A 15811-nucleotide genomic window follows, 5' to 3' on the forward strand; every position below is an offset into this window, starting at 1 on the left:
AATTATAGGGTCCAGAACCAGAAGAAAGCTCAAGGTACTATTTCAAGAGAAGGTACAGTAAGGCCTGAGCAGCTACATTCTCTGACAAACAGTGCTACAGGACTTGGAATTCCCTGGCTGACTTCACTTTCGCCATGCTCTATGCAGCTGGAAAAGCTCTCCTTGAGGACTGTATTACAGAGAACCCCTCATATGATTGATATTCTGGGCAAGAATTAACAAACTCTCTTTGGGATTCACTTATAAAACCCCAAGTCTGAACAGATGTAAGAGTTGGGATGCTGTCATTTTTGTCACCTGAAAAGAATTACCACACACTAGCCACTTGTGGGGATAGGCCATGACTGCAACCCTGTTTCCAGAGGTGACTTGCTACAACTGCAATGAAATCAGGAAGTCAATGAGAGGCCAAAGGAGACTGTGAGACACTGGAGATGTAGGTTGCTGAGGGAGTGCAGGAGGAATTGTTGGTGCTAGAGAGTCATCAGTAAATGCAGGTAAGCCTGTTGGAGACCTATGGGTTGTAAATAACTCCCTGGAATGATAGGAATAATGGTTGTCCAGGTAGAATCCATTATGATAGAAGTTATTTAGGATTTCCTGTAAGTGTGAGACTGTGATCCTTGCGTCTTAAAGATGATCCCCTATTCTCCTTGGTTTATAAAAAGATAAATATCCATTTGTTATGTTGAATTAAAGCCACTAGGCAGAACCTTCCTATATGGTAAGCATATAGAGTTATTACTTGCTGCTTGTTCCTTAAGGAATTAGTCAAGGAATCCCCCTCAGAGAACTGTCCATCAGACAAGGGAAGAGGCATAAATTTGTCTTTAACCGAGAGATTCCTTTCAAACCAAAACTGTATCCAGAGTGCCTGCCACACTGCAGTTGTATCATTGTAGACCTGACATCCAGCGAGTTTGACCCTTGAGAGACTTCCTATGCTATTATGCTATCAGGTCCTAGCAAAGTAGAGTGCCTTTGGGGCACCAAGAAAAAGGGCTTACATGGATTAACAGAAGCTCAGAAGAAAGGTGGCTAGACAATACCACTGAGAATGTATAAAATATCATAATACGGTTCACCATATTTCAATCCCAGTGTCTGCTGGACCATGGATGATGTAGCTAGATTTATACAATTACAACTGATAGTGATATAAGCCAGTAACGTTTTTTCCTATGCCTGAGAGATATCCAGTTGTCATCTACATTCCCCTTCTCTTTTCATTTAATGTCCCAAAATGGACCTCAATACCAGATACTAAGAAACAAAATTAAAATAAAGTTTTAAAAGTTTGGACTGGAATTTCATTTGTACTTAAAATGTAGCAGTAGGGAAAAAAGTGACATGTTTTATTACCATGTAGTGGCATCTTAAAATATGTTAATTGTCAGTCCCTGATAAAGGGGTGACAAGCTTGTAAAACTTAGTTCAACACTGTTTTGGCCTTCAATATACGTAAGTTTTGTTGGGTTTAATTGATTGTGTGCTTTGGAGTTCCTTTCAACTTCTGAGAAGCAGAGCCATTAAAAGGTGTCACTGCTTAGCGTTGAGAAATGGTCTGCCTTGCTGTGTTTTTTCCTAACAATCATACATAAAAAAGCTTGGAGAGCCAGAAGTGGAGAATCTATTACAGTTACTTCCTATAACAAACACATCAGCAATTCGCAAAGTTATTTTATAAATCAACAGGGGAGAAAATTTCTGATAATTAAACTTTGATACACATTATGTTCAGTGTCAAAGCAATATAATATTGCCATTGTAGTGTCTCACTCTTTCATTCAGAGTCCCTTCAGACCCGATTTTCTTGCTATCTCTTCAAGCTGACCTCCCAACAGGATACACAATAGAAACACACCATACAAACCACAAGGAAGTGAGCAAAAAGTATTAAAATTTCCAGCAAAAAAAAGATAAAACACACACCACACTCCATATATTAAGTCGAGAGCAAATGATATCTCACAGACACACACACACACAATATATATAAATAAATAAATAAAAACACCATGGATGTATACTGTGGCTGTGTATTAAATTTTTTAATTTGAAAAATAAAAGTTATTGCACTTAACATACATTTTTCTTCATATTTTTCTTCATAGCACAAGATATAGTCAGTATTTTACTCGGCTACATTCTCTTATACCTTGCCGTTTATCCATAGAGGGCATATAAAGGTTTAATATGTCAAGACAGAAAGCCATTAGAGCAGTGGTTCTTAACCTTTACTGCAGCCTGCACTCCTTTGGTTCTCAAAATATGTTCTCGCACCGCTTATCAAAAATCGTTGAAGTAGGTCAGTTCTTTAAAACTAGATATATTTTTTGTTTGTATATTGTAATCATTAAAAAAGTATAATGTTAATAAATACATAGATTTGATGAAACAAAGTAGTTGTACTTATGTGCCTGTGCTTAATTTGTGTTTTTGATTATTTACCTTCTAAAAAAACCTGCATGTCTCGCACCCCCAGAAAGGGCGTCTTGCACCTCCAGAGGGTGCGTGTACCCCAAGTTAAGACCCACTGCACTAGAGGATCCAGTGACAAGAGCGACAGCCCAAACTGGCCACCAGGAATTCCAAAACTGAGAACAAACTTAAGCATGTATTCATCCAACAAGGGATGAGCATAAAGCCAAGGTTCTTCATCAAGGCAGAAGCTGTCCATTGCAAGCGCAGGTCATAAGGAAAGAAAACAATTGTTGAAGTAGCAAACAAGGGCATTTCAGTAGTTAGGACAACAGACTGAGCAAAGTGAGGCAGTTATGTTTTAATATTAGCATATGTCTGTTCACCAATCCATGCTGATGTTCAATACTTTAAAAGATGCTTAGGTGTAGTGAGAGAACACAGGAGTAAAGAATTAGGGAATACTTAAGTGGAAGAATAGAACCACTGTTCAGACAACCAGCTGTCTGTGTTCCCTGATCAGTTTTGTTTCTCAAATGCTGGAAGATGCTGCTGTTGCACAAAAACTTCTGTTTATTTTTAATTATTTTTTATTTCCTATATTTTTCAGAAGTTAAAGCTGGTACAGCCCCGGCTGAGTCCAAGGCCCATGAACCCTGTGTCTCCTGAAAAGTATTTCAGTTGAAAATCAACAGCAACAAAAATAATGGGGTTCAACTTGTCATATGGAAAAATATCAGGTAAATTTGAAAGAATTCTCGAAATTTGGAGTTAACTGAGAAACGTTTATAGTGTTCCCTATTTGTGAAATAGTTACTATCAAGAGCAATATTTTTAAAAAATAAGTCCTTTAAAAAAAGACCATCAAAATTTTGCCAGACATTTCCTCAATGGATTTCCAATCTGATTTAAAACACCACAGAAGTTCAAGGTAGAGGCAATTTTAAACAATATTATTTGCCATTATTTTTAAAAAGAAACATTTAGATAAATTATTAACAATTACAGAATTGATGTTAGACGTCGGATCACAAATATTTATATGTGAAACATTAAAATCCACTACTATAATTTTTTGCTTTGTGAATTTAAGTAAACCGAGTTTCATATTTAGCAATTTAATAAGGGCCAAACAGAATTCTCACCTTCCCAATTCTGGGTGAATAAATTATTTTAAATAAAAGACAATGTTCTGCTATGACAAAGAGCCAAAAGAGAAGCTAAAATTAAGATCAACAGTGCACTCCCAGTGTATTGGTAAGTATTACAGATAAATTCTGATTATACTCCACTTGCACAGGTTGCGTCAACTAAATCTTTACACACCTACGTAAGCCATGATATCCGCACTGTAAAACATAGGACCTAATCCTGTGAGATGCTGAGCACTCAGCTCTCCTTGGAGTCAAAGGGAGCTAAGGTCAATCAGTAACTTAACGTGACCTGGTCCATAATTATTAATTTTAATAAATTGATATTAAATATGCCTCTGTACAGTTAGAGTCCACCTTAATTAATTTGCTGAATGCTCAAAAAAAGTCTATTAGATTTGCTACTTTTCCTTATGGGCTATCTGCTATTCATTTATGTTCTCGCTCAGAATACTGTACAATCTATTTCACAAAAAAAGTATTTCAGGTCATAAATGTACAGTACTATCCCTACAAATACTTAATTTTCCTTCTACCTTTTAATTGAAAAGCAGCATTACAATTCTTTAAAATGTCGTGTTGCTGGTCAAAATAATAGGCACAGATAGGTGAAGGGACTGCACTTCGCCACTTCATCTATGTATGGCCTCAGGCACTTAACCCCTCTTGACTCATTTCTAGTTCTGCTCAGAGTAGATGCAGGTAAGCAACAGAAGTGGCATAAAGCCACTCTATTCAGATGCTGGCAAGCGGCTGCTTTGACCTCCAGAGGGCTACTTTGGCATGTGTCTGGTTGTCTATGGCCCTATGGACTATTCCAGCAGCCAGGAACAGCCAGAGCAGAGAGATGGTCTCACTTATTTTTTATGAGGATGGTGGTCCTGGTGTATCCACTGTGCTACACTTATGGACCTTACTCCTTTTACAACAGAAGAATTTCCCGGTGATTGACTCCACTGCATTTATGGCCTCTGAGCCAGTGAGTACAATAAAGAATTGTACCTTCTGTATCTCAATCTCTTTCCATCAGTTAAATGGAAATAATAATGCCCCTAATCAGTCTGACAGGAGTACTGTTTTGATTAACAAATGCTAGTACAGTATTTTGGAGATTTAAAGTGCTATGCAGAAGTGTTTGATTAGAATATAATAGCAAAAATAGGTCACAATTTCATTAAACAAGATACCACATCTATATCTGCAGGCAGAGAGTCCTTGCAGCTGAGAACAAACCTGTTAGCTGGGTGATTCCACCCAAATATCTTGTTTATTTCCCTAGTAGATCACAAGGCCTTTTATATGGGTGCCAAGCCATCATTCCACCCACAAATTCTATGGCCTTGCACATCTAATGTATATCTTGTGCCAACAGAAACCACCCATTCTCGCACTGTCCTAGCTGATCCCTGCAAGACATGGGTGCAGCACGGAAGAGACTGGCTCTCCTGTGCAACTGAAGTACCCAAAAGGATCATGCGATGTCAGTGTATTCTTCCATTCAGGCTTAAATCCTAGCACATTACTGCTCAGGCAGAGACTATCCTCTCTCTTCCAAGTGACCCAACACAAAGCAAGTTGTATTCAAAGCACAGAAAGATATTTTCAACCTGAAAGACAGCACACCGTTTATTCCCCATTTCATGCCTCAGGGTACTCAGTTACCCCACAAAAAATTAATTGAAGAGACAAATAAACTCGCCTTAGCAGGAATTTTGAGCTGGGAACGAATCTTTAAATGTAACAGTACACTGTGGTTTAATAACGACCACCATAGATTTCTTAGCTACAAACGCCAACGCAAAGTTATATATATAAAAAAAAAGTTTCATACGCATGTGTACATCCTGCTTCTTTTTTTACTTTACAGCAGAATTTAATGAAGTGATTGCAAATGCACATTTTCTTCAGAAATTATCCTAAGAGTAACAGAAGTTCAATTACTATACTTCTTATATGAGAACTCTCCTGAGATTTTTGACAATAGGGCAACGGAGGAAGTTTTCCTAAGCTATCACAAAAACCATTTGCTGTAGTAGCTCAGCTGCAAGGGATGAAAGCTTGAAGTATCAGGCACGTTGTCTTGAGAAATTCCTCCATGCATTTAGTTTATACAAAATAGATTTGTTTAAAGCATGATGCTTTCAGTACATTTCATTTGGCCTGCTATTAAAAATAAATAAAAGTAGTACAGCAGTGAGAAGCAAAATGGGAGCACTTGACAGGGAAGAGAGACGCCTCCCCCCCGCCCCCATTCCAATTTCAGCACCTCACACCGGTATCCTTAGTGGCCCAGGCAAATCTCTTAGGACTCGATCCTACAAGCCCTTGCAGGATGCAAAGGAGAAAAATCATGGACAGTACAGGGGTGCTGGAACTAAGGGTGCTGGGGGTGCAGCAGCACCCCCTGGCTTGAAGTGGTTTCCATCGGATACAGTTTTGTTCCATGGCTTTTAGCACTCCACTATAAAAACTGTTCCAATGCCATTGTGACAGTACAACCCATGCTTGCGTGGCAGGCGTGCCAGCCTCCACTGCTCAGTGCATAGAAATACATATCACACCTCCATATGGCCAGGGCTGTAGCACCAAGCCCTCTTCCATGCTTGGAAAAGCAGTAGTGTAACAGTGTATTCTTGATAAAATGGATAGCCTGGCTACAAGCTGATCTTTCAAAGCTCCACCTGCCCCCAACCTCACAAGGCAGTGAGGCGCACTGTGCCAAGCTCAGCAGACCTCCTTCTTCTGAGCAGCTTCCTAAACCTTTCTGCCTCCGTTTCTCCACCTGTAAATGTAGGGTTATTACTGGGGACGTGTGGGATCCCTACCCCATAATGCGGTAACTGAGATGGAGCAATTTTTGTAACATGCTTTAAAGACTGAAGTAAGTATTATAGTTACCAATCAAAGGAGAAAGTCAAAATGTATGATCAGCTTTAGCCATATTCATAGGTTTTTTCTATCAATTAAATTTCAGAACTGTCTTTATGTTCCAGCAACATGGAACCACCAATGCCTACAGTATTCTGATTTATTGTGCCTAACAAGTGCTATATGCTTTTATTTTAAAAAATATAATAAAAGGATATTGTCTTAAAGAAGTTCAGATTTTCTAAACTGGTTAATCTGAGAATCATTTGGGCTCAGCCGAAGACGACAACATGACAAGCCTTGGAGAACAGCTGCTACAATCATTTGTACAAACTGTCAAAACACACTTACATTATTTCTTTCCATCATTCCTATAGATTATCATCTGGGCCAAGACGACATTATTTCAACTAATTCCACAACAGGTCTACTTGGGAACTCCACACAAAATGAATTTACAACCATTGTTTTGCCAGTGCTTTACCTCATCATATTCCTAGCAAGCATCTTACTGAATGGTCTAGCGGTATGGATTTTCTTCCACATCAGAAACAAAACAAGTTTTATCTTTTACCTCAAAAACATTGTGGTTGCAGACCTCCTAATGACACTGACATTTCCATTTAAAATAATTCAAGACTCAAGACTGGGACCATGGCACTTCAACTTTTTTCTATGCCGATATTCCACAGTTTTGTTTTATGCAAACATGTATACTACAATTGTATTTCTTGGACTCATTAGCATTGACCGATATCTGAAAGTGGTAAAGCCATTTGGGGATTCCAGAATGTACAGTATTACTTTCACCAAGATTTTGTCTGCATGTGTTTGGGTTGTTATGGCTTTTCTAGCCTTACCAAATTTGATTCTTACCAATGAATATCCAACAAGGAAAAATATAGATGATTGCATAAAACTTAAAACTCCCTTGGGAGTAAAATGGCATGAAGTAGTCATTTATATCAATACCTGTATGTTTGTAGCAGTGCTTATAGTACTAATAGGTTGTTACATTGCTATATCCAGGTACATATACAAATCAAGCAAACAATTTATTAGCTCATCAAGCAGAAAACGAAAACACAACCAAAGCATAAGAGTTGTTGTAGCTGTATTTTTCACATGCTTTCTCCCGTATCATTTGTGTAGAATACCCTTTACTTTTAGCCACATAGATAAACTTTTAGATGATTCAGCACATAAAATTCTGTACTACTGCAAGGAAATGACACTTTTCCTGTCTGCATGTAATGTATGTCTGGATCCAATCATCTACTTTTTCATGTGTAGATCATTTTCACGAAGGCTGTTCAAGAAATCAAATATGCGAACCAGGAGTGAAAGTATCAGGTCACTTCAAAGCATCAGAAGATCAGAAGTGCGCATATATCATGAATACACGGATGTGTGAGGTTATCCTCACAGAGACTTTTGTTCATTTGCAAGAATATATTTGTAAAGCATGTAAATAATAAAATAACTCTTTTGATTATTTGTGTGCTTGACATACATTTAGCCGAACAAAATCTGAATATGCATATTAATTTAGTAATAACCAGCTGTTTACTTCTTATTCACTTCAACTTTCTAATAGCTATCCTTAATTTAAAAAAAAAATTACACTAAAAGACCAGGATAGCAGACTCTCCAATATTCACCAGGTAGAAGTTCTTTAGGCCACCAGAAAGCAGCAGCAATTTAAGCAACAGCATTTATCTACCTTAAATTACTGACTAAGAGCAATCTCACTAATCCCTAGGTGGATTATTCCGTCTGGCTTGAAGTTTAATTAGCTCCATTGACTATCCCACTTAACAAAAATTGGAAGGAACATGTTTAATATCAATCTTTATTCTCATTGAATCCCTGCCTATACTCGGCACTACTTCTCTGTAGAAACGAGCAAGGACACTAAAGGCAACATTGTACCCTAACCCAGTTAAAGGGAGGTGCAAGAGGGTGGGCAGCAGAGAATTCACAGCTCTCACTACTAGTACTGGGCCAGATTGGTCAGTGGGATTAGAGGCAATATGTTCCTTACGGCAGCTCAGAAACAGAGCAGAATGTGCACCATCTTGGCTGCCTGCACATATGTCTGATGGCTGGACTAGGAGCATGCCCCGGGCACATCTGGGGGATAGAGGACCAGCAAGTACATTACTATCTGAGATCTTAAAATGATGATAGGAAAGTATCAGGCCTGGATTCTGGGGTGACAGGCAAGAGGCTCCATATGTTGTATTTTCACCAAACAATACAGTACAGCATTTTGCCCCTGAAGTACAGCTGAGGAGTCAAATTCTTTTTAGGCAACTAGAAGGGAAATAGCTATAGGGAGGGGATGGTTTTATCTTGCTGGAAACTAATTCCTGTGCTGGTGTGCAATACCCTAGGTGTAATTCCTGCCTCCTGCTTTTATTTTTTTAATTTTTAAATGCCTCAGATCAAATAATCATACAATGAAATAAAACTAAAAGTATTATACTTCCCTCTTTGCTAGACATACTGCTATATTGTATGACACACGAAAGAAGACTGTAATAACTTCAGCTCAGAGCTAAGAAAGTTCGTTATGAATGCAAGAGGTATAGGACTAATTTTTAATGGATGAGAGGCTCAGCAACAGATTCTGCTTACTATAAAAGTAGACAAGTTACACAGCACCATCTAGCGGAGACACCTTTTTCTATTTTCAATATATCTAGCTCTCCAAGATTTATAAAGTGCCAACCACAGTATCATCTAGACTCAAACCTACCATCTGCATCAAACAGAGCTTTTCATTTCACCTTGATTTATGGATTTCAGACTCATGACCTAACTTAATTCTGTGTCTGTGGTTTTTTTTTAAATAAGGAAAGATTATAGTAATAGACTTTAGAAAAGAGAATGAAATACAAAAAAAAAAAATTAATTTCTCCAGTTCTCCCCAGACCCATCCCCCAGACTTTAGTGAGAAAAGCACAATAAAGAAGTCATGGTTGGTAAAAGAAAAGATTCATCTGAAACAATCGCGTCTACTGAAAATTGATATATGAACATTTGAACAGGAAACAAAAAGGTTGCATACCGTTACCTTATGTGTGCATAAGTACAACATGAACAAAAACTTAAGAAACTGCTCCTGTGAGGTGCTGAGCAACTTAACCCCCAGTGATGACAATGAGAGCTACAGCATATCAGCAAATGTATGATGGAACCCTAAATTTTCAAATCATTCACAGAAAAAGATGGCACTCTCTTCTTTCCTATACTTTTGTCTTGTAAAATGAGTACAGTGTCTATTTCAGCATACAAGGGTCTAGATATATGCTCACTCACACATGCATTTCAAGCTCTAGAAGTTTTAAGCTAGGGCAAAATATAATATTGTGTATGCAAGCAGGTGAAATTCACTTTTTGGAGAAGAGCTCCCACAATGCCCTCTGTGCCATGGGATACACATATTGTCCCTTCACAGGGGCTATTACTCCAAACTGTGAAATAGAGGTGATCCAGAATAGCATAACAGTGGATGAGTAAAGAAAGAGCTGACATAATTGGTGGGGAATGGGGGAGGGAAGCTGCACAGAGCATCAATTAGTGTATCAGAGTGTGCCAAAATGAAGGGTGCTAACTAATGAATTATTCCAGATGAATGAAGAATATGTGGGGAATTCTTTTAAATTGAACCCTAGGCAAACTTTGTGAGCCAGCACTTTTCACCTTGAATGGACACTGACAAGCCTTATGTTTGTGAACTGGTCAGTCCATCATTTAATACAGATGGTCCACATTCTAAAGTAAAGCTTTCAATGGTACATTTTCAAAGCAACGTACAGGGTTTTAGCCACATGACACATATTGACTAACAGATTATCCCCAGACTAAGTACTATGAGCTACTTTTAAAATGCAGTCAAAATAGCAGTGATCTTACCTACCGATTAACAATTTGAAATAATTAGAAAAGGGTAAGTACACAATTCATCTCAGAGTTATAAGTGAGTAATAAGGAATTACTATATTGCATATTGGGAAAAAATGCTCACAGACACATTCTTAAATGAGGGTTATATTGTGGCTAACAATAATACAGCATAATTTGTCCTTTATCATATATTTTCTACACTATTGATATGCTGATTTATAAGCTTCTCTTGCATTTTTCCCGTATGTTTAAATTGTTCGTGCCATTTTAGCACTGAGAGATAGAGTATGATAAAGAGGCTGTGTAAAAATCAATAATCCCGATGAGACAAAACACATAAGCTTAAGTTTACTTTGTGGCCAGAGAAGAAGCAAATTTGGAATAGGGGGAACACATATATGCATAGATAAAATGAGCTCTGTAAAGAATGAATGGAAAATTTAAAATGGGGGCTTGGGTTTTTTAAATGAGAGAAATTTTGGAATTTAGAAAGCACACAGACATAGTTATAAAGCTATGGATGAGGCTTCATATCTAGATCCTCCTCCTTTGGACAGTATTCATTTTTTCCTCAGTATCTCGACAGTTATTTGTTAAGTATTCCATGCCTCCCTTGAAAACTTGTTTCATTATCTACAAATTTCTTTCTATTCAACATAAAATTTTTCTTCCTGTTCCATATCTGCTGCTTACTGAAAATAATCCTCCCCGGACTCCTCACCACATGCACACTTCTTTTGTGAACTACTTGTACATACTCAAAGACCTTCATAAATCTCTCTCTTTTCTGCAGGCTATAGAAATTAAATTTTCTTTAATCTCTCCTCAAAGGTCATGATTAGTTTTTGCTCTTATGTGAATCCTCTCATTTTATCAGTGTTAAATTTTGAAATACAACTCATCATAATCATAAATTTTAGAGATTAACAACAAGAGTTTCTGTTATAAATTGGGGACGCATCACTGTGAAGTAACAGAGGAGGAGAAGGACCTCGGAGTATTGGTTGATCACAGGATGACTATCGCCATGAAAAAAGCTAATGCGGTCTTGGGATGCATCAGGAGAGGTATTTCCAATAGAGACAAGGAGGTGTTAAGTACCGTTATACAAGTCACTGGTGAGACCTCATCTGGAATATTGTGTGCAGTTCTGGTCTCCCATGTTTAAGAAGGATGAATTCAAACTGGAACAGGTACAGAGGAGGGCTACTAGGATGATCCGAGGAATGGAAAACCTGTCTTATGAAAGGAGACTCAAAGAGCTTGGCTTGTTTAGCCTAACTAAAAGAAGGCTGAGGGGAGATATGATTGCTCTCTATAAATATATCAGAGAGATAAATACCAGGGAGGGAGAGGAATTATTTAAGCTCAGTACCAATGTAGACACAAGAACAAATGGATCTAAACTGGCCATCGGGAAGTTTAGACTTGAAATTAGATGAAGGTTTCTAACCATCAGAGGAGTGAAGTTCTGGAACAGCCTTCCAAGGGGAGCAGTGGGGGCAAAAGACAATTCTGGCTTCAAGACTAAGCTTGATAAGTTTATGGAGGAGATGACATGAAGAGATAGCCTAATTTTGGCAATTAATTGATCTTCGACTATTAGCGGTAGATATGCCCAAAGGCCTGTGATGGGATGTTAGATGGGGTGGGATCTGAGTTACTACAGAGAATTCTTTTCTGGGTGTCTGGCTGGTGAGTCTTGCCCACATGCTCAGGGTTTAGCTGATCGCTGTATTTGGAGTCGGGAAGGAATTTTCCTCCAGGGCAGATTGGCAGAGGCCCTGGTGGTTTTTCGCCTTCCTTTGCAGAGTGGGGCACGGGTCACTTGCTGGAGGATTCTCTGCACCTTGAAGTCTCTAAACCACGATTTAAGGACTTCAATAGCTCAGACATAGGTGAGAGGTTTATTGCAGGAGTGGGTGGGTAAGATTCTGTGGCCTGCACTGTAGAGGAGGTCAGACTAGATGATCATAATGGTCCCTTCTGACCGTAAAGTCTATGATTCTATGATTTTTTAGTTCTCTCTAACACTAGCCAGTATGCTACCATTCTAAATTTGTGCAATTGTTTCATCCTCCTCAGATGAACAATGCTGCATTTGTCCTTCATGAATCTCATTTTATTGATCTCAAATCCCATTTCCCTAGTTTATCAAGTCCATGCTGCATTTTTATTTTCCTCTAACGTGTTCTCTGTCTTTCCCATGTATTCCTCACCATTCTAATTAGTTAGATATGTGTTCATTTTCTATGCTTTTAAAAAAATGCTTGACATTCATAGCATTACTCGATATCCCATATCATGATGATAGCATATCGTGTCATTAAATTAACTTGCTTTTTATTTGTTTAGACAACTGTATTATCCATCTTCAAGCAATTCTGTCCAAACTCAGTTTCTCAGGAAGAATACCATACCATATGGAATGATGCTGAATACTTTACTCAAGTCAATAAATACCATAGAACACATTCATCAATTATCTAGAAAAAGTAAAATAGACACAAAGTTACTTTGGCTCATCAAGAACAGACTAAATAGTGTGGACCTTCAGAAGTACCTGATAAGCCTACCCTCAGGGGCTGTACACACTGGCAGGTGAAATTCAGTACTGATAAGTAAAACAAAATAAAAAAAAGATGTAAGGTTGTAAGAAATAATTTGAACTATTCATATCCAGGAAAACTAAATTAACTAATCACGCAAAGAAACCTACAGGTCATTATGGAAAGTTCAATGTAAACATCTTAATGTGCAGAAGCATTCGAAAGGTAAACAAAATATTCAGAAGTATAAATAATAGGATAGAAAATAATACTGAAAATATTATGTCATCACTTAAACTCCTGGAATACCCTCACCCTTGTTCAGTTCTGGTCATGGTACGGCAGAAATAGGAGTTCAAAGATAAGCAACACAAATTATTAGAGGGGAGGGGAGGGAAGATCAGAAATGTTACATTAGTGAGGAGACTAATTAAATGGGACCTGACAGACTTATACAAAATTATGGTACTGGGAAAGTAAATTGGGTAGTCTTCTCTCATGATACAGGACAAGGGAGCATTCAAAGGAACTGAAAAGCAATTTAGAAGAAATAAAAGGAAATATTTTTTATTAAAATGCCTATGGAACTCATTGTCACGACATGACTGAAGTCAAAAGCTTATAATAATTCAAAACATATTAAACATTTGTACAGATAATGAGAACACCCAGAGTTTTACAGTTAGGAGTCAAAATGGAAAATCAAACACAGCTGTACTCTTCCAAACTTTACTTATAAGAGATGCTTCCCACAGTACTAAGAGCAGATGTTCCAAATGCAATCACATATGATGTCTGGACTCAGACTTCGCATGGTCTGAATACACATGGGATCTGCTGGGCTACTACTTGGCTTTGTCTCAATGAGTCTTGTACGCTCCTTTGGGCTTCTTGATATTATCTCTCCCTTGCAGGGTTCAGATGCTCTGCTAGGTAACTTGGCATTGGTTTTTTTTGTTTGTTTATTGTGGGGAAGATCACAAGTGGTACCTCCTAAGCCCACTCACTTATAATGCTGAAATGAGGCATTAATCACACTACATTGTGCAAATATCTATAATTTGATCCTCCTCCTTTCCTATATGCTTATGCGCAGTGATATAATTAACAGTGTGGACATTTAATGTATTATCATTGAGGAGATGAGTTAGTACCCACGGAGATGAACAGTGCACCTCTCAGAGATATTGTTCCAGGTTCTGCAAATGCAGGCAGAGATCACTAAATCACTGATATCAGAACACATTTTTGCACACACATTCTCTCAGCAAATATCTAGAGACATACCAAAAAAAAAAAAAAAAAAAAAAAGCTTAGGTTCTGGAGAACAAGAAGCCAGCATGAAAAAGGTGCCAGAATGCTGTACCACTATTTACTAACCCAATCAGAGCTCTGGCATTTAGACAGGATATAAAGCCTCACCTTCAGCTAAAAAGTCAACCACTAACTTTGATTAGGAAGAAACGTTCTTCTGTGAGGACACAGTTGTTCACTACAGGGTTTCTTGCATCTTCCTCTGAAGCATCTGGCTACTATCAGAGATACAATACTAGATATAATGAAGCAATGATCTGATCCAGTATGGTAATGCCGATGTGTCTGTGTCACATTCCCTTTTTTTTCCCCCTGACAATGAAGAAAATCAAGCAAGTTTGACGATATTTGGCTATTACAACTCCAGGTGACAGACAGCATAACAGGTTTTGAAAAACGAGATCATTCTTCTTTTCAAATGAATTGACTTTTATCATGACTTCTGTTCTATAATGCAGAAACAACTGTTGGAGGGATTTTGGTTTGGACATGGTACTTTATATCTTTTTTTCTTTTCTAAATTGCTTAATTCTCATTTTACAAATGATCAAACCAACACAGTGATACTGATAACCTTATCTGTGAGCACACACAGTCAGCAGCAGACCTGGCATTAGAGTTAAGAAGTTACCGACTCTTATGTACTTAATCCACCAGACCAACATGCCTTTCGTTACTAGTTCATGGTATTCCCAGTTGAAGGCCTTGTCTACACTACTGTTTAAACTGACATAAGTTGCGTCACTAGGGGTGTGAAAAAAACACCACCTGAGTGATATAAAGTGGTGTCTACACTACATTATGTTGGAGGGAGACGTTCTCCTGCTGGCATAGCTTCAACTTCTCATTGAGGTGGAGTAATTATGTCAACAGGAGGGTGCTCTCCCATCGACGTAATGCGTCTTCAGCAGATGCACTAAATCGGCACTTCTACATCGATGGCGGCAGTGCTGATTTAGCATGGTAGTGAAGACAAGCCCTAAGTTAAAAAAACAAACAAAAAACAAAAACAAAAAAAAACAGCAGTAGTAATTAATTCCCTGGGCAGTGGAGCTAACAACGAAAATTTTGTTCCTTTTTTCCATTTGAAAATTTTAAAATTTCCTCCACCAAGCTCTACCTGGCAGGGAATACTAACATCACTGCTGACTGTTTACGGTAATGAGTACTTCAGTAACTATCTGAAATGTGAAACTGCTTAAACAGCAATATTTCACACTGTCAATACAGGCAGGGTAGCCCAAGTCTCTCTCTCTCTCTCTTTTTTTTTTTTTTTTTTGAGTGCTACTATGCAACTTTATGGAACACTAGCATCATAACGGAAAATAGTAGCAGTCAAACTAAATTTCGCTAAAAGGAGCAAAAGGGATCTGCTTGTTTGAGTCAAGTTCAGTAAACTGTGTAATGTTTTTGTGAATTTCCTCTTCTCCAATCATACGTATTTCAGTGTGGATTAAAGCAAATTGGTTAGAGTAGAAGCAGTTTGTACAAAAATATCACCAATCTAAATAGAAATCAAGAGATTACAGGCCCCCATTGTTGAGTGTTCTGAGTGCTGGTAGTTTAAATGTATCTTAGGCAGTGCACTTAAACTGC

The 15811-nt window shown here is 38.0% G+C and overlaps 2 protein-coding genes across 3 annotated transcripts in view; one reads left to right on the forward strand and one right to left on the reverse strand.

The window, feature by feature from the left end:
* MED12L (mediator complex subunit 12L) overlaps positions 1–15811 on the reverse strand; it is a 322334-nt gene that overhangs the window by 153003 nt on the left and 153520 nt on the right. The gene's annotated exons all lie outside the window — the stretch shown is intronic.
* On the forward strand, positions 3120–7866 carry GPR87 (G protein-coupled receptor 87). Its single transcript, XM_084639005.1, has 2 exons — positions 3120–3161; positions 6818–7866. The coding sequence occupies exons 1-2, from the start codon at positions 3128–3130 to the stop codon at positions 7852–7854; spliced, it is 1071 nt and encodes a 356-aa protein (XP_084495131.1). The 5' UTR covers positions 3120–3127; the 3' UTR covers positions 7855–7866.

Source organism: Lepidochelys olivacea, assembly GCF_965140295.1.
Source record: "Lepidochelys olivacea isolate rLepOli2 genome assembly, chromosome: 9".
In the NCBI taxonomy this organism is placed as follows: Eukaryota; Metazoa; Chordata; order Testudines; family Cheloniidae; genus Lepidochelys; species Lepidochelys olivacea.